The following is a 17,912-nucleotide window of genomic DNA, read 5'->3' as shown; positions in this document are numbered from 1 at the left end:
TGGACTGTCGACATCGTCAAGGAGGACGTCAGCCCCACTCCAGACCCAGAACCCAGCCAAACATCACCCCGACATGCGGAGTTGCAGCCCGAGCCCACCGCAGATGGAGAGCCAGAGCCGAGAGCGACAGAGCCAAAGCCTGACCCATCTGACCAGGTGCGAGAGCCGACTGCAACATCGGCGACGGTGGATTGCCACGTGGAGCGAGAGAGGGCGATAGAGAGCCCTGCCCACTGCACCACCACTGAGGGTGAGCTTGGACCTAATTCTGGGGACTTAATAGACTTTTTCTCGGATCTCATCGAAGATAACTCTGGTAACTTAATTGACTTTGATATGGAAATATCCGTCTGTCCTGTCTGCCCGGAATTCCCACCCACCCACCCTCTGTCATCTGATGCCATGTTTGTCTGGCCGCCGCTGTCCCCTGACAGCCCCTCAGCTCACCCTCAGCCCACCACCTGTGCAGTGGGCTCGCCGCGGGACTGCCAGCTTCCATCGGCGTCTCGGCTGGAGGATCCCTCAGCTCCGCCTCCAGCCTCCGAGTCCTGGACTCCGCCTCGGCCCTTCGACCCCGCGGTTCCACCACGGCTCTCGACGCCCTCCTCTACACCGTCGCCCGTCGATCCACCAGCTCCACCGGGCTCCATCGTCTTTTCGGCTCCGCCCTGGTCAGTCGTCACCCCATCGTCACCTCAGGACTCTGCTCCTCCGGCTGTGCCTCGTCGCGCCGTCCCACCGGCTCCTTGGGACTCCTCCTTCCTGCGGGCACAGCCTCCATCCTCTGTCGCTCCGGCTCCGCCGCGGATCTCCGGGACTCCGCCTCCGCCTCGGGCGCCAGAGCCTGTTCCACCTTGGCCCTCCGGATCCTCGGCGTCACCCCGGATCATCGGCTCTCCGTCTTCGCCTCGGGCTCCTTCTCCATCTGCTCCGCCTCTGTCGGTCGGCCCCATGGAGTCGGCACGCCTTCATCCACCATGGTTCCTCCCTCCGTCGGCTCCACAGTGGGCCGTCATCATGGCTGCGGTCTGGGTCAGTTCCTCCTGCCTTACGCCCCACCCATGTCCTCCCTGGCTCCTCCCTCCGTCGTCGCCCCTCTGGACTGTACTGTCTGTCACTTGGACTTTTGTTTTGGTCCCCCTCCTGGGGTGGCGTCCTCCGCCGAAGCCGCCATGGACATTTTCCTTTTTTTTTCGCCCCTCTTTTCTGTTTTGTTTTTCTTTTTCTACGGCGCGAGGACGCGCCTATTCGGAGGGGGGCGTAATGTCACAGTTCTGTCAGTTCATGTCTGTTCTATTGGTTTCTCCCATTGTCTCCCCCTGTCATTTTGTTATCATTTGGTTTAGCCCTTCGTCAGTGTGATTCCCTGCACCTGTCCTTGTACAATTAGTCACCCTTTATAAGTTTGTCTTTCAGTTCAGTTGATGTCGGTCTTTATTTGATGTTATCGTTACATGTGTGTGGATTATCCTGCCTGTTCCTGTCTGTTCCTTGAAGAAGATATTAAATATAGTGTTAATTGTTGATCTCGACTTCGTCTCGTTCATCCAGCACGTCTGTCACGTAACAATTGCTTTCTGTCAAATAAATTAAATTTAGAGCTAAAATTTTCAAAGGACATTATTCCAGTATTGTCTATTATTTGCATGACAGACCATATTCCTTTCTCCCACCAGTTTTTATAAAATAAGGATTTATTCCTAAATACAACATATCTACAGTTCCATAAAGGAACATTATGGGGACTAAAATTATGCTTAAAGATAATTTTCCAATAAAGTAAAACCTGTTGATGAAACACTGATAACTTAACAGGGAGTTTTTTAAGGTCATAATCACACCTAAGGAAAAAATGGATACCTCCTAATTTCATAAATATTTTGGTGGGGATATGAAACCAAAAACTATTTTCATTTTTTATAAAGGATTTAAGCCAATTTATTTTTATTGTACCATTAATGCATTCAATGTCAAGGGCTTTTAGACCTCCTTCTTCATATTCTTTGACCATCGTTCCTTTTCTAATGTAATGCGTTTTTCTTTTCCAAATAAAACTAAAATTAGCTTGGTTAATAGCTTTTATTGCATTTTTAGGAAAAGAGATTGAGTAGGCTGGGTAAATGAGTCTAGAAATGCATTCCATTTTTGTAAGTAAAATTCTGCCAATAATAGAAATGTCTCTTTGAGACCACGAGTTTAAATATGACTTACATTTATCTAAGGTATTCCAAATATTGAGATTATTAAGTGAAGTATTATCCTTTGTGATATGTACACCTAGGTATTTGACAGTGTGTTTAACAGGAATATTGTAAATGGTTGACAGAGGAAAGTTATGAATCGGTAATAATTCACATTTGGTAAGATTTAATTTTAAACCAGAAGCCCTTGAAAAAAAAATCAACGGTTTGGAGAATTTTCGGAACTTGGTCAATATTTTTCATGAATATAGTTGTGTCATCTGCCAACTGGCTGATGACTAACTGTTTTCCCAATACTGTCAGTTTTTCAAACTCAGAATGTTTTATAAGAATAGAAAGCATTTCCGCTGCAACAATAAACAGCAGGGGAGAGATGGGGCAACCCTGTTTGATTCCTTTGTTAATTGAAAATCTTGGAGACATACCATTTGGTAACATAACTGTACTATTTGTATCTTTATAAATTAATTTAACTAGATTAATAAAATTTTTAAAAATTTTTAAAATTTTCTCCAAAACCAAAAGTTTCTAAAGTGTGAAACATAAATTTGTGTTCAATCATGTCAAAAGCTTTAAAAAAATCTAGAAATAAAATGAAACCATCTTCAACTAAATAATTGTAATCCAGTAAATCAAGCACAAGTCGGATATTATTGTGGATTGAGCGCCCTTTTAAAAAACCTGACTGCGTCTCTGAAATAATTTGTGAAATTCCGGTTTTCAATCTGTTAGCATAAATGTGAGTTAAAATTTTATAATCATTATTAAGCAGGGTTATAGGTCTAAGATTGTCTATTAATTTAGGATTTTTACCAGGTTTAGGGATAAGAATGATAGTGCCTTGCTTCATAGTAGTTGGAAGAATATTAGATTCTGATATTTCTTTCAACATATTAAAAACTAGATCTTTAATATACTTCCAGAAATGCTTATAAAAATTACTTGTTAATCCATCTGAACCAGGCGATTTGTCTAATGATAAACAATTCACTGCTCTTTCCACTTCCTCCATACTAATATCTGCATCACAAGCGTTTCTGAAACTCTCATCTACTGTTGGAGTCCAATCCTTAACACGACCAAAGAAAGCATCAGCATCTGTATGTGAATAAAAGGAGGAATATAAATTATTGTAGAAACAATAAATTTCCTCAGAAATTTTTCCAGGATCCGTGCATTCTTGATTATTAATCAGTAAAGCTTTAATACTGTTACGTTCTTGTCTCCTTTTTTCCAGTCTACAAAAATATGCTGAACTCCTTTCCCCTTCCTCTATCCACTTTGCTCTCGATCTTATGTATGCACCTTTGGCTTTGTCAACATAAATGTTGTCTAACGAGGATTGGAGGAGAAGTATCTTTTGTTTATCATTTTCACTTAAAAGAGATTTAATACAAATGCTGTTTATTTCTTTAATAATTTCTAATTCTTTTTTTTTACTATTCCTGCTTAATAATTTACCATAAAATATGGAGATCTGACGTATTTTATACTTTAAATATTCCCACTTCTCTCTATAAGTTTTAAAATCTGAGTCTCCGTTTATATTATTGATAATAGCTATAATTTCGTGACAGAAGGGTTCACTATGCAAAAGGTTTGAATTGAATTTCCAGTAACCTTTTATCCTTTGATAAGCATTTGTAGGTCTAAGAATAAGCTTAACCATGCAGTGATCAGTTAAGGGTGCAGCAGAAACTATAGAATCTGACTCCAAACCAGATCTAAATTCAGAGATTAACCAGAAATCTAATCTGGATTTGACTGAACCATCAGGTTTAAACCATGTGAAAACTTGAATACTTGGATTTTTAGTGCGCCATACATACATCAATTTAAACACACTACAAAAGTCAAGCAATATGGGATTGTAATGGTGTCTCAGAAATTTTGAAGGAGATCTATCACGCCAATCGTCCATCACCATATTAAAATCCCCCCCAAAAATAAAATCCTCAATAGGATACCTATGGCATAGATCCTTAACAACTGTTGTAACCTCAGACACTAAAATTTTGTTTTGGTTATGATTATTGTATCCATATATATTTCCCAAAATCAAAACATTTTCATCTATTTCAAAAACACAAATTATCCAATGACCACAAGTATCCCTAACAGTGGATAGAATCTTCCCAGGGAAATTATTTAAAAGTATAGCAACTCCTGCAGACCTATTAGAACCATGAGAAAAAATTATTTTATCTACCCATTGGTTTGACCAAAATTTCTCGTCTATGTCAACAGAATGAGTTTCTTGGAAAAGAAAACATTGTGCTTTTTCATTTTTACAGAAAAGAAAAATAGACTTTCTTTTAATAGAATCTCTAAGACCCCTAGTGTTGAGTGAAACATAAGTGAACATCTGGTTGTAAGCGAGAGAGAAAAGTAAATAAATAAAAAAAGATTACCTTAGTTCTTTTTTTTTTTTTTAAGTAAACATTGCTACAGGCCCCTATCAATCTTTTTCTTTTTTTTTCTCTAAATAACCAACAGATTAACTCTTTTCATTAACTTAAAACCCAAGTGAACACACTCTGATAACGATATTTCACTATTTCTCCACTCCTTCAAATGTAACAGTTTTTCCAAAAGCATCCGAGCTTTAGAATATTAATTAAATGAGTGAAAGAGAGAGAGAAAGACATTCATGTCAAGTTTACATACTGACATTCAAAGAATTTTCTTTTTTATCAATTGAAATCTAACATTATTGCCTTTTAATCACAAAAACATAAACAAGTCCAAAGCTTATTACGGTTTGCCAAAAAGTTATTAACATTAAGTCGTCGAGGTGTACAACTCAACCTGTGCTACAGGAGCAATTACCACTATGGTTCAAAAATATTTCTTAATCCATAGTAACCCTGTTACCGTTGATGTAGCCGACATGTCCTCTGTAGTACACGTTCTGTCCTGCCATCCTAGCTTGCTCCATCTTCGGCCATGCAGCTGCGCGAGCCTCTCTATCAGCTTTGCAGAAGTCCTGCTTGAAATGGATCCCCAAGTCTTTGCAGATCTTAGAGTTTTTGGACATTTTCCAGATGGCGTCCCTGTGGAATCTCATAGTGAACTGGATGATAATCTGGCGGTCTCTCCCCTCTTCTTTCCTTCCAATACGGTGAGCGGAATCCACTACCGACTCCATCGAAGTGTTCCACTGCGGTGCTAATTTGGACAGAATACTCATAACGACATCTCGGGTTTTTTCGTCAGCTTTTTCCTTCAAACCATGTATTTTAAGGTTCCAACGTCTCTTGTAGCGCTCCAGCTCCGTGACTTTTTCTTTCAGCTCATTGTTTTCTTTTATTAAACGGGGCACTTCTTTCTCCATGGTTTGTATCTTGATTTTGCACTCTTTAATCTCCGTGGCATTCAGCTCCACTAGTTTGGCGATGCTAGCCACCATGACTGAGTTTTCTCTCAGTTGGTCACCGAAACTATCCATTTTAGATGTTAACTTTTCAATAGCTTCGACCAGAGATGCGTTTACCATTTCTGAAGAATCTTTCGTGGATTTAACCTTCAAAGGTGGTGCTGTACTTTTCGTTGGAGTAATAGGGGAATTTTTTCTCTTTGTCCCCCCACTTGTTGTATCCATCAGCGAGTAATCATGATCCCCGATTACTTTACCAGAGGCAGCGGGTAATCTTTGTTCAGTCTTTCCATTCGGCATGTCCGCATTGATTAAACTGTGATTAAACTTTAAAATTCCAACTATAAATCACCTCAATCTCTTCTTAGAGTGTTCACTTTACTGTTGGTAATCTTGATTAATTAGAACATTTAATTTTGAGTAAATTTGGGGCAAATTACCGAGAGCTCAGAAGACGTTGCTTGCCCGGTCCGCCATCTTCACGCCGTCCCAAGAGGCTGTAATAGTAACTTCCAGCCATAACTTCCCGAACAAGAAGTTATGTCCTATAATCAACAGTACAGTAGGTGGCGGTAATGTTCCAAAGAGCGATCCGCCAATAAACAAGAAGAAAACGACATGGCTGCGTCCTGTGCTGCATCATGAAGGAGATGTCGCTACTGCCATAAAAAAAATAACAAAAAAGCAGATGGTCACTATAACATCAACGAGTAATCTGTTCTAAATAGGAAAAAATACTTAAAGAGCAATTGTAAGTATTTTAAAGTCATACATAATGAGCATCAGGTAAAGGACAACATATGAAAATCAACAGGCATGCATTTTAAATTAAGTCATGGACTCACTGTAGGATGAACTGTAAGCGCAGCCTCAGAGTATACATTAGTGCTGCTTTGACATATATCATTGTATCTTACATAGTATTTTTGGAAGTATTTTTTGGTTGCCTTGCTGGATTGAGATTTTGATGGGCTAAATCAGCGGTTCCCAATTCCAGTCCTCGCAACCCACCGCTCTGCACATTTTGTGTGTTTCACGCATCGCTTCCGACGTTTGTTCTATTCCAACGTTACTGCCCTTCGAAGTGGACATCACAGGATATTCCGCCATTATTCATTAGTTCGAAGCGAGCGTATGTGTTCCATTTGAAGGTCATTAAAGCGTGCGAGACGTAAATTTACAATGCATTTATTTACAGATGCACTTACATCACACTTCTCTAGTAAGTTTCATCTGTGTGTGAAGACGCTACATGCGGTGACGTAGCGCAAATATGTGAATGAATGTTTCGAAGTATAGACTTTTTTCCTGAGTAAACGATGAGCGCCGCCATTACGAATTCTAACGTCAGATTGAATGCTTTTCTGTTCCGGTTTCCATAGGAACCCATTCAAATAGCGTCCATCTGTTTTTAATGTAGCTAACGTCCGCTGCTTCGTGTCATCTACACACTCATTAAAGTGAGGCACTGACAAATGACGGTCATTGCGACATTGCCAAGTGATGGCGCTATGGAGCCATGTGCTTTTTAAAAACATTTTAATAGGTTTAACATTAGTTTATTAGCTCGGAATATACCATAATTTGACTAGAAACAATGCAGACCGGAAATGCAAAACATTCTTTCAGTTAAGAGTCGGACTTACTTCCGTGTTCAGGAAAAACGTCTATAGTAAACAGATTTCCCCCGCTTAGGGAGCAGGGAGCAATGAACACTTTGCAGGGACCATGTCAATCGGATTGCAGTTCCTGCACGGACCTCACTTCTAATGAGCTGGTTATCTGAATCAGGTGTGTTAACTAAGAGAGACATGCAAAATGTGCAGAGCGGTGGGGCGCGAGGACTGGAATTGGGAACCGCAGGGCTAAATCACACACTACCTAGGATCTATCTACTAATAAATGTAGTAATAAAGTAGAAATATTGTAAAAAGGCATGTCAAGCGATTAAAATGTTTAATTAATTACACAATGTGTCAATTAATTAATCAACTTAATTGATGTTAGTTTTATATCATTTTATATTTATTTTTATTATAGAGCATTAAATTGACATCCTTGTGTTATTTGACATATAGGTGCAGTGGCGCCTCCAGGATTTTTTTCATAGGGTGGCCGAAAGAGGCCAGTAAAAATGTTAGGGTGGCACAATACAAAAAATTTTTGCATGCCTAAATCTAATTAAAGATAATAATTTTTTGCTTTACTGTTATTTCTGGTAGCATATAAAGTTATAGGCTTTAAAACTTCAGTATTACTGTTCTCTGTACAGAGCAAAATATAAAAAAAGTCGCTTTGCAATTCAACTGCAAGTAGCCTCATGTTTATTTGGAGTGCAAATCAGTGACGCGCGGGTCAATGTACAAACAACCCTAACCCGCCCGCAACTCAGACCGCAAAAAAAGAGAGAAAATATTGTACCCGACCCGCTTCCTGACCCGCATGTTTAATATTTGCGACTGACAGCAGCGATTATATGCGGCTACGGTGGAGATGCGTTCACTGTCAAACATTATTCGGCATTAATTAATTTTGTCAAAAGAAATGTTCTTGATTACAAGAAAAATACAGATTGTTCTTGTGATTTATTTTGTCTTTCCTTTATACAAATTTAAATAGTTTCATTTTCAGTGATTCTATTTTATTTCAATCTACGGTGTAGCCTAATAGAAGTTAAGAAAAAGATTAGCCTATAGCCTTAAATATATATAGACTACAAGCTAATTCCTTTTTTTTTTTAACTTCTTCTAAAAATGATCAAGAATATTAAATCAACTTAATAAAAATGTATAAGAAATTAACGAATTTTCTTATACAAACATTACGAATGCACTTCAAAACGCAGTTTTCATATATAAATTCAGGAATCACGAATATGACAAAATAATATTATTGTATGTATATTAATAGTTGTATCAAATGAATAAGGAAATTATAGTGCTTTGAATTTATTAAGTAATGTTTAATTTCGTTCGTTTCCCTCTCTGGAAATGTAAAGAAAAAATACCGTTTTTACTTGGAATTTGTTTTTAATCCCTGGTTTTAAACAAGCATATACATGAGATAATTTATATATTATTGCTTGAATAAACGTTTAAAAATAGAATATTAATAATAGAAATTTAATAATTAAGGAAATTAAAGAGACCTAGGCATTTGAAAAGACATAGTGAAATGTGTCTAATAATTCCAAAAAGAAAGAGGAGCATTGGACATAATCAAAAAATTCGAGACATTTATTAGGAATACCATTTTCTTGACAATTAATATGCTGCATGTTTATTCAGTCTAATCGAAGTGTGCGTCTCTCCCCCGACTTTCCCAACAAAAATCCCACCCCCCTCTCAGAAAATACATAAAGCTGACATTACTGAGCTATATGCGTTTAAAAGTAGCCTATTAAAATGGTACAATGGCATTGCTCAGTTCAACGTGTTGGGAAATCGGGCATTTTGTCCCGCGTCAGCATTTATTCAACAGTTAATAACGCTCAACATTCAAAAGGTAAATATTATTCAGCCAATAAAGTGTAGGTCTATTTCATAGAAAATTGTGTCTAGTACTATATAAATTACAAAGGTTTAATTGGCATCTTTATTTCAAACGACCCGACCGACCGCGACCCGAATATCATTAAAAATATTTTTGGATGACTAGTAACCACGGGTGACCGCAGGCACCCGCCCATTTTGGATCAACCTGCGCATCACTGATGCAAATTAATTTCAAAAGTTTAAAAATAAACAAGAAAGCATGGATGTTTAATCGGCATATTCATCAAAATACACACAAGCTTAATACAAGTGCAGCCCGAGCCCGACGGGCAGCAGAGAGCGTGCCTTCAGCGCAGTTTGAAGAGTTGCGCGATCATGCGCACGCAATAGCCTAAAGCAGGGGTTTTCAAACCTGTCCTGGAGCCTCCCCTGCCCTGCACATTTTGCTTGTCTCTCTCATCTAATACACCTGATTCAAATCATCAGCTCATTAGTAGAGACTGCAAGACCTGAATTGGGTGTGCCTAATAAGGGAGACATACAAAATGTGCAGGGCAGGGGAGGCTCCAGGACAGGTTTGAAAACCCCTGGCCTAAAGCTTGCCACAATGGGGGAGAGGGCTGGCTACTGTGTGCGACCGAAGGTCTAGAGCGGCTTGCCTGCCTGGCTGTGCATTAGGGATGAAATGCATAACTGATGCTACTAAAATTTATAATGGCCAGTGGGGTGGCCACCCCTGGCCACCCCGTGGTGGCGCCACTGTATAGGTGTAACAAATGGTTGCCTACATACATGACTAAATTTTATATTTCAGCAGATTTACTCAACTTAAAAAACTCTCAACTCTCAAAGGAATCTACTTGCTTTCGACTTGTTTGATGCTGTGTCTGAAATCTCTCACTTATCACCCTTAATCACCAATACCTATACAGTGCATGGCAGTTGAGTGTACTGTATCAGCAAGAAATGAACCAAGTGCAGCCAAGAATTCAGACTTTTTACAACAGGTGTCAGAGACACAGAAATGCCCTCACCTAGCAGTTATATTAATTACATTATATCAGGGGTTTTCAACTCCAGTCCTCGAGCCTCCCCGGACATAATGTTTTAGATGTCTCCTTATTGAACATGTTAACAAGTTAATGTGATAAAGTGATGGTTGAGTCATTAATGACAAAATGTATTGGGACTTTAGTAGCTTTTTTGTGATGTTGAGAGTTAATATGTTTATCTGATTAGTTTGTTGATTGTCACCATTTTTTAGATTCATGCACTGATCCTTGATGTCTGTGTTTGGCCACGTAGTTCAGTGGTTGATGTTCTTTAGATATTTTTTAAAGTTCTTCATAATAATTGATCAGCACAACACTGTTTAAAAGCACTACATTGAGTTCAATATAGAGAAAACAATACACAATATCCAAACATATACACATAACTAACATCATCTGATGTTAAAGTTACTTTGAAAATATTATTACAGCTTAGGCTTGGGCGGTATTACGGTAATATGGTATACCGCGGGATCTAAAAATAGCAACGGTTTCAGTTTCAATACCGTTATACCGTCATAAAAGAATGCACTTATATAGGAGACAAGGATTAAATATTAAATATAATTTATTTAATGCCTAAAAATGCGTAGTGATGCGCGGATGGTGGTTATATCCGCGGGTCGGGTGGGTCAGGTAATAAAAAAATGCATTCTGATTATTTGCGAGTGGATGAGATAAATCAATAATGATGCTAATATTAACTACATTTTCTAAAACATGAACGTGTTTTATGTACTTTTTTCATCAGGCAGATGATTTAATTTGTGTAGATTTTGTAGAAACGGTGACATTCCCTATAAAGTTTGAAGGGAGTTATGCCTGTGCTAATGCTATTGAGCATGGCAATGTAGTGCTCGGCTTCGCGTTTACCCACTTCTCTGATGCGCATCTTTCCAAAATCATGACAGTCCACCGCATGAATAGCTAATTCAATCGCATTAATAAATTGAAATATTCTCTAAAAACACCCAGTAAAGACAGCGATGTGGTCAGGACCGTGGCGCCGCGGCAGCTTCTTTTGAAATATATTTGACGATGTGCCTAATGCGCCCGCTGTGTCCACAGATGCTGCCTGTTCATTCATACGCGAGAGCATGTCAGGCTAGGCACGCAGTGGTATAATAATAATTATTATTGATTATTTGAATCAGTAGATTATAACGAAAACAATACCTTAAAAATGAAAAGCAGCAGATTTTTACCATCAGACATTTCTTAAACTGGTGAACCCCTGTAAACTTCAGTCCAAGCATGCGTTTGAATAGTAAGTTCAGAACGGCTCTAATACAGAGAAAACCCGACCGATTTTGTCAGAGATTGCGGAGAGTCGCATCCAGATGTCAGTTATTCTTTTCTGCTTGGATTTGGATTTGGCACAATATAAATGTGCAGCGATGTGCAGATCAGCTGAATCAATCTGCTGTTAAAAATGAACCATCCGTTTCATCAGGATTACAATAGGTTAAGTGTAATATGACGATCAGGTGCAGTTATCTAAATCAGAGAAAAATATAGGAGCGGGTGGATAATTTATTTGAAGTCATCAAGTGACAGCATGGAGGAGAAAGAGAGAGATGGCGAGTCACGCACCAAGTGACCTGGCGCGCGTTTCCCAAAAGCATCGTTAGCCAACTATGGTGGCAAGTTCCGTCGTTACCAACATAGTTCAAATATTCGGTGTTTCACGACACCAGTTCAAACCAACATTCGCAAACAGCGTCACAATCTATTTCTTCCATTTAAACTAAATATAAATGCTATGTATTTTTGTGCGTCCTCTAAGCACCGTTTAGGAGTAGTGCGTGTGCATTTTGCCTGAGGGAACCCCGGTGTATGACGTAAGAGGGAACCCGTGATGAATCAAACATCAAATAAAGCGTAATGACAGGGGGGAAAGAAATGAGTCATTAGGTGCCATATTCAATATAGCTGCATTTTTGAGATCCCTAATCAGTTAAATAGCCGACGTTATCACTCGGTTGCGTCATTGACAACTGCCCTACATTGTTGAACTAATGTGGTTCAAACGATGGAGATGCGACTGTGTTCGGGAAACACTCGTGAGCTAGTTCGTTTCCACAACAATGCATCGTACTATGGAGGTTAACCAGCGAGTTATGTCGTTCTACGGGAAACGCACCCCAGGATGTTTATGTTAATTTTATTCTGTTTGACTGTTGTATTTGCCCTTTTTTTTTTACTGCTATTTGTTGTTAATAAAAGTTGTCAACATTGTTGTAGTGTTTGGTATTCAGTTTCTTAACGGTATAGGCACAAGCCAACAGTTTGGTGACGCTGTCTGAGCCTTACGTCATTTTTTTATTTTTTATTCACGGTAATACCGTATACCGGGGTAAAATAGGGAGGAGGTTTGACGGTATCAAAATTTGGATACCGCCCAAGCCTATTACAGCTGCCCGAAAAACAGTTTGTATAATCAAGTGTCAATAGGTCAACTAAAAGAAACACCAAACACTATTATGTTACTTTTTATTGTCCATGTTTTCTTCAGTGGTTGTGTTTGTTAACAGCAGGTGTTCGTCATTAATGACTTAATCATCACTTCATTATCTAATTAAATTGTTAACATGTTCAATAGGGAGACATCTAAAACATTATATGCGGGAAGGCCCGAAAACTATAGTTGAAAACCCCTGTATTATATTAATAAAGAATACATTCTTTCTTGTTAACTTAAGGCTTTGTGTTGACAAGGTGGAAAAAAATTACTATTCTTATTGCTGATCCTGTATGTAAATATAGTTGAAGAGTAGATTTTATTCTATCGACTTTTACAGCAGGAGTCGGAAAGTCAACTCTGAAAACCTGAAAGTAAACGCCCTCATAGCACAGTCCCATTCGTGCTATTAGCAATAAAATTTGTGAAAAAAAGTCACATTGGTGCTGTTAGCCATAATTGGAAACTACCAACATTTTGGGGGCACAACAAATAAATGTAAAAAATCCACTGTAAGTAACTATTTATGAAAATACACTCATAAGTAACTCAACTTAGCTGTGTTCTATACTGGTTTTTTAGATAGATGTGAAATTATTTTCATTACTTTAGCTTTACTTTAGCTTTTAAACAGCATGTATGTAACCTCCTTTTTGATCACAGATTGGAAATCTTTTACCATCCGCAGCAGTGCATCGATTTGGGAGTCATCGCCCATGTTAATAAGAAGATTGTGCTTTCCAAAGACTCTCTTCACCTGCTCCATTGCCTCTGGTGTTCACACTCAACATTATGATGTCATTGTGGTGGGTGGCGGTCATGCCGGGACCGAAGCAGTGGCCGCTGCCAGCAGAGTTGGAGCAAAGACGCTTCTCATCACACAGAAAATCCAAACTATTGGTGAGTTGAGGGTTATTATAGAACCTTATTTAGATGGCAATTAGATCAACTTTAAAACACAAATCTCTATTTGTTCTGTAGGGGTACTCTCATGCAACCCGTCGCTGGGGGGTGTCGGCAAAGGTCATCTGGTGAAGGAGGTTGATGCTCTGGATGGTGTGATGGGACGGGCAGGAGACTGGGCCGGGATTCATTTCTCCATTCTTAACCGCAGTAAGGGGCCTGCAGTGTGGGGCCCTAGAGCCCAGCTGGACCGGCAACGTTATAAAGACTTCGTACAGGTTTCATTCTGTCTATATTATTAAAGTAAATAATTATTAGTGGGATTTGTAAAGGCATTACCCATGGCTACTGTAGGTGTGCACTAGGGCTGGGCGATTCTTTCGATTTTTTCGATTAATTCGAATTTACGTTTTAAGACGATTTAATTTTTTGTTAAATCGAGGTATCGCGATTTTTTTAATAAAAATATTAGATACATTGTAATTGCACCAATGGCAGAATAATTAAGAGGCAATATTGTCCGGCCACATGATGGCACGCCTAACTAACCGCTGTATTCAGAACGGAAAACAAATAACGCGTTCTGGTAAAATAACGCGAGTCACTAAGTGGACATGATTAGCTGCTTGCTAGCAAGTTAGCCTGTTATATTACATACAGTTTCACTTATCACATAAACAGTAGAGAGATGATTGAAGACAATAGCGAATTATTTGCATATCAAGGCTCGAGTGCGACCAGCATATTTGTATTTGCGCTGAGTGGAGCTTCAAAGGTTTCTATGTGTTTTGCACATTGACTAATGTATCTCAAGTGTAGAGAGAGTGTAAATAAGAGACTGAATGGGCAGTAGCTTCGTTTATTATAATAGAGCTTTGTGATATTGCGAACTAAGATGAGTGACAGCTTTTAATCATTTTTAAGGGAGTTTGTAAACGAGATATTGATTTATTAAAACAGTTAAATAAACAAGAAGTTATTATTAAGTGACTTACATTGTCTGACTATAACACTATTGCCTGATTTTGCTCTGTTTTGTCGTCAAAAGTAGTCTGAAACAAGTCACAGCTGAGCCGCAGCGCATCTCCACTCAAACACAGCGGTGTTTCGTTTATGAATGAACGTGCGTTTTTAAACGAATCTAGTGAAATGATTAAATTTCCCGTTCATTAAGAGTCACTTGCATTATTCTTGAATGAACCATCCGTTCAAACGAATCAAATGAATATGATTCAGTAATTAAATCAGTGTCTTACCACCACCTGCTGGCAGATCGTTTCAGTTATTTAAATCATTTAATATTTCTGTGTTCAAAATTGTATATTTTTGTATACGATATAAGTGCAAGAGAAAAGCATGGAAATATATATTTTCCTCCCGTCTCATATTTATTTGTCTTACAAACATTTACTGTGTCTGGTATGATAAGAATGGGGTCTGGTGCACTGATGCAGTTGCAATGTATACTGCAAAATATATGGTGCCCATATATATTGTGGAAAAGCTGGGGTTTCTTTACATGCTAAAAGTAGTAGGGGGGAAAAAATCGATTTAAATCGTAAATCGGATTTTTTGTGAAAAAATCGGGGATTTTATTTTTAGGCCATATCGCCCAGCCCTAGTGTGCACTAAATAATTTTTAGGCACAATGTGGAGACAAAGAACCGCCCATATTGACACTTAGTCATTAACTCTTAAATGCATGAATTTTTCACCAATCATTATTACATATTCGGGTTGGATCTATATATCCAGCATGGATGGATCTCTAACTTCTGCAATAGCAAAAAACTCTCTTGATATTTTAAGAACAATTACAGAAGAATAAAGTATATTTTGTTACCTTTTGAAATTTGAGCAGATGATTTTACGATCGCCGTCATCCTCAGAACGCACTTCCACAGTACATTCAGTATCTGGCTGATATTTGCGATCTCAACCATATTCTCAAAGCTATTGTTTTCAATTGCTGGCAGTTTATTCACCACATCCACCATGAAATGTCAGTGACATTTATATTTTATTGCGTACAGTAATTGCTCTGCAGTAAAGCCTTTCAAACCAGTTCAATTTTTGCAAATGATATTCTTTTGTTTTATGCCTGCGATTAGTTATCAGTGAAACATCACGTCATTATTGTCTATTAAACAGTGCCACCTCGAGGAATTTACCAGTTCAACAAAGGCATTGGTAAACTATTAGAGAAATTTTATTAATATACATTTGAGTGATTCTGAGAATGTAACATTGACGAATCATGATAAAATTCAAATCGGCTCTTAATGTTCATGTTCAAAATTATTCAACCCTCAAAAGTCAAATTTTGTGGAGAATATTTTACTCTTTAAAACCACCAATAAACACTGCTTGGAAGTGCTTTAAGAAGCTTCTGTCATCTCTCTACTGCAGTCCTAGCCCATTCCTCACATGAAAAAGCTTTCAGATCTCTGATTATCTTTGGTTTTTACTTTGCCGGTGTTTTTTTTTTTTTTTTCAATTCACCCAAATATTTTTAATGAGAATTAAATCTGGAGACTGAACATGCTCTAGACCAGGGGTCTTCAACTAAAACGGCTCGAGGTCCAGTAATGAACCCTGCTCACCAGCCAAGGTCCGGACAATTATATATTAAAAAACTATTTCTGTTTTTTTGCGAGACCAGGGTATCTGCAGCATATTTTATCTCAAATTCTAGACATTTAAATACCTTTTTAAAGACCTGAACAAAAAATAAATAAATAAATAAATAAATAAATAAAATGACTGTAAAAAGCAAAATTTACAATTCAGATGCAGGTTTCACAAAACAAAAAAGCCTTCACATTCCAGCCTTCAAGAGTCAAAAGTATCAATTCTTATATTAATTTAAACAATTATTGTCAATCAAGTATTATATTAATTAACATATACATATATTTTGCCTTAATTGTTTAAATTTGTATAACACATTATCTTGTCGATCCATCAGTTCACATTTACAACTCTACGTGTTTGCTGCTTAAAACCATGGATTGATTTTTTACATTGGTCTTTTTGACAACAGAAGTACAAGCTGGTTAAAAATGGCAGATCATTCTCTTCCAGCAGGAGGCGCTATCAGAATGGTACACAAAGCAGCGCCGCAGCTGACTTTAAAACGTGCAGTGCTCATATTTATTCAATGGATAGCCTTATAAAGTTTCATCGCAATTCTTGCCTTTTAGTCCCCAATTTAACTTGAAATCATAATTAAGACTTTCTTAACCTCTAATAATAGTCATCAATGAGAATTAAGAGCTTTATTTAAACACAGACTTTCAAAAACAACCCTTAGCCTACACAAAATACGTTTCTTTTTATTTTTTCCACACTGTATTTGGCGCACAAGAGAAATATTAGGGAAGTAAATTAATATCAGCATATTAAGTATATTCGTCTATCTCTGAGAGAATGTGCATGTCAGATGCTGAAAGCGCTGTTTTTACTTTCACTTTAACACGTTGCGCAGTTTTCACTTTGCTTGTGTGATATCCATTGGCTCACTGTCATGGTTTAAAACATAAATATATATAAGAATACAGTATAAAAATATATATTTACAATATTTTGCAACGTAACCCCAACAACAATGCGTTTTCCATCAACGTTTTTCACTCACTGAAAGCTACATCTGTCCGTACGCAATGCGCCGATCTCTGCTCTCTTCACTGCACGGAAGATTGCACCTAAACGCTGACCCTGATTTGCTTGAAATACATTTATTTATTAGAAATGAGCTTTTGGCATTTTTTTATTTAATTATGTCAAAAGCTTTCACTGTCCGCATGGACGCATCTTGCGGTCCGCCAGTTGACGACCCCGGCTCTAGACCATTCTATAACTGAGACCTGAACCAAGCATACGTAGATTTAGATGTATACTTTTGGCATGGCTGTCCTGCAGAAAAGTCCATTGATCATCAGCTTCAATCTTTGCACCAAAGTCATCAAAATTTTGATCACTCACAAACAGCCAGGCAGACATATGAGAGGAAAAAATAAAACAACTGCATTTTGAGGACCTACTTCAACAAATGGAGGACATGCTTTTAGAAATAGAATATGAGAGACGTCAAAGTCGAGCTAATGAGGCCTTATCTAACAGTTAAAAATACAACTTGAAAAGGGCAGAAACTGATCCTGAAGGGGCCAAGTTGGTGGGTTTCCTGCTCAGCAGCTTGGCCCAGTGTGACTTATCCAGGGACTCAAGCATCACCAGACACAACTTTGCTACCACCTCAGTTCCTTCATACACTCTTCCTTCTTGTCTTTCAGTCAGAGCTTTTATCTACACCGAGAGTGACCATCCTAGAGGGCTCTGTTCAGGACCTTCTGTTGACTCTTGCTGACCCAGAGAAACCAGGAAGACATAAAGTTTATGGAATACGCTTGGGTGAGAAATGTCATA

The 17,912-nt window shown here is 38.3% G+C and overlaps 2 protein-coding genes across 4 annotated transcripts in view; one reads left to right on the top strand and one right to left on the bottom strand.

Moving 5' to 3' along the window:
* Positions 1-1,388: 1,388 nt before the first annotated feature.
* On the bottom strand, positions 1,389-6,072 carry LOC141297690 (uncharacterized). The gene is made up of 2 exons (XM_073828135.1): positions 5,076-6,072; positions 1,389-3,299 (listed from the first exon to the last, which is right to left on the bottom strand). Exons 1-2 carry the CDS (start codon positions 5,875-5,877, stop codon positions 2,692-2,694), a joined length of 1,410 nt encoding a protein of 469 aa, XP_073684236.1. The 5' UTR covers positions 5,878-6,072; the 3' UTR covers positions 1,389-2,691.
* A 111-nt stretch (positions 6,073-6,183) lies between these two features.
* mto1 (mitochondrial tRNA translation optimization 1) overlaps positions 6,184-17,912 on the top strand; it is a 33,174-nt gene continuing 21,445 nt past the window's right edge. Inside the window, exons 1-4 of one of the 3 annotated variants that reach the window (XM_073828131.1) lie at positions 6,184-6,328; positions 13,248-13,484; positions 13,566-13,765; positions 17,780-17,897. In XM_073828131.1, the coding sequence (XP_073684232.1) occupies positions 13,301-13,484; positions 13,566-13,765; positions 17,780-17,897 (502 nt within the window). In that variant the 5' untranslated portion in view covers positions 6,184-6,328; positions 13,248-13,300. The remainder of the gene's footprint in view (positions 6,329-13,247; positions 13,485-13,565; positions 13,766-17,779; positions 17,898-17,912) is intronic. The other 2 variants (XM_073828129.1, XM_073828130.1) reach the window with 2 other exon arrangements.

Source organism: Garra rufa, chromosome 22 (genome assembly GCF_049309525.1).
Source record: "Garra rufa chromosome 22, GarRuf1.0, whole genome shotgun sequence".
NCBI classification, from domain to species: Eukaryota; Metazoa; Chordata; class Actinopteri; order Cypriniformes; family Cyprinidae; genus Garra; species Garra rufa.
The sequence above is the reverse complement of the archived record's forward strand: the minus strand, read 5'-3'. Positions and strand labels throughout refer to the sequence as shown.

What these genes read in the sequence shown, in the direction of transcription:
- LOC141297690 (XM_073828135.1), bottom strand. Translation starts at nt 5,877, where the DNA reads ATGCCGAATGGAAAGACTGAACAAAGATTACCCGCTGCCTCTGGTAAA. An exon ending in ACATGTCGGCTACATCAACG is followed by an intron (nt 3,300 to 5,075) that starts GTAACAGGGTTA and finishes ATTCACATACAG; the next exon opens with ATGCTGATGCTTTCTTTGGT.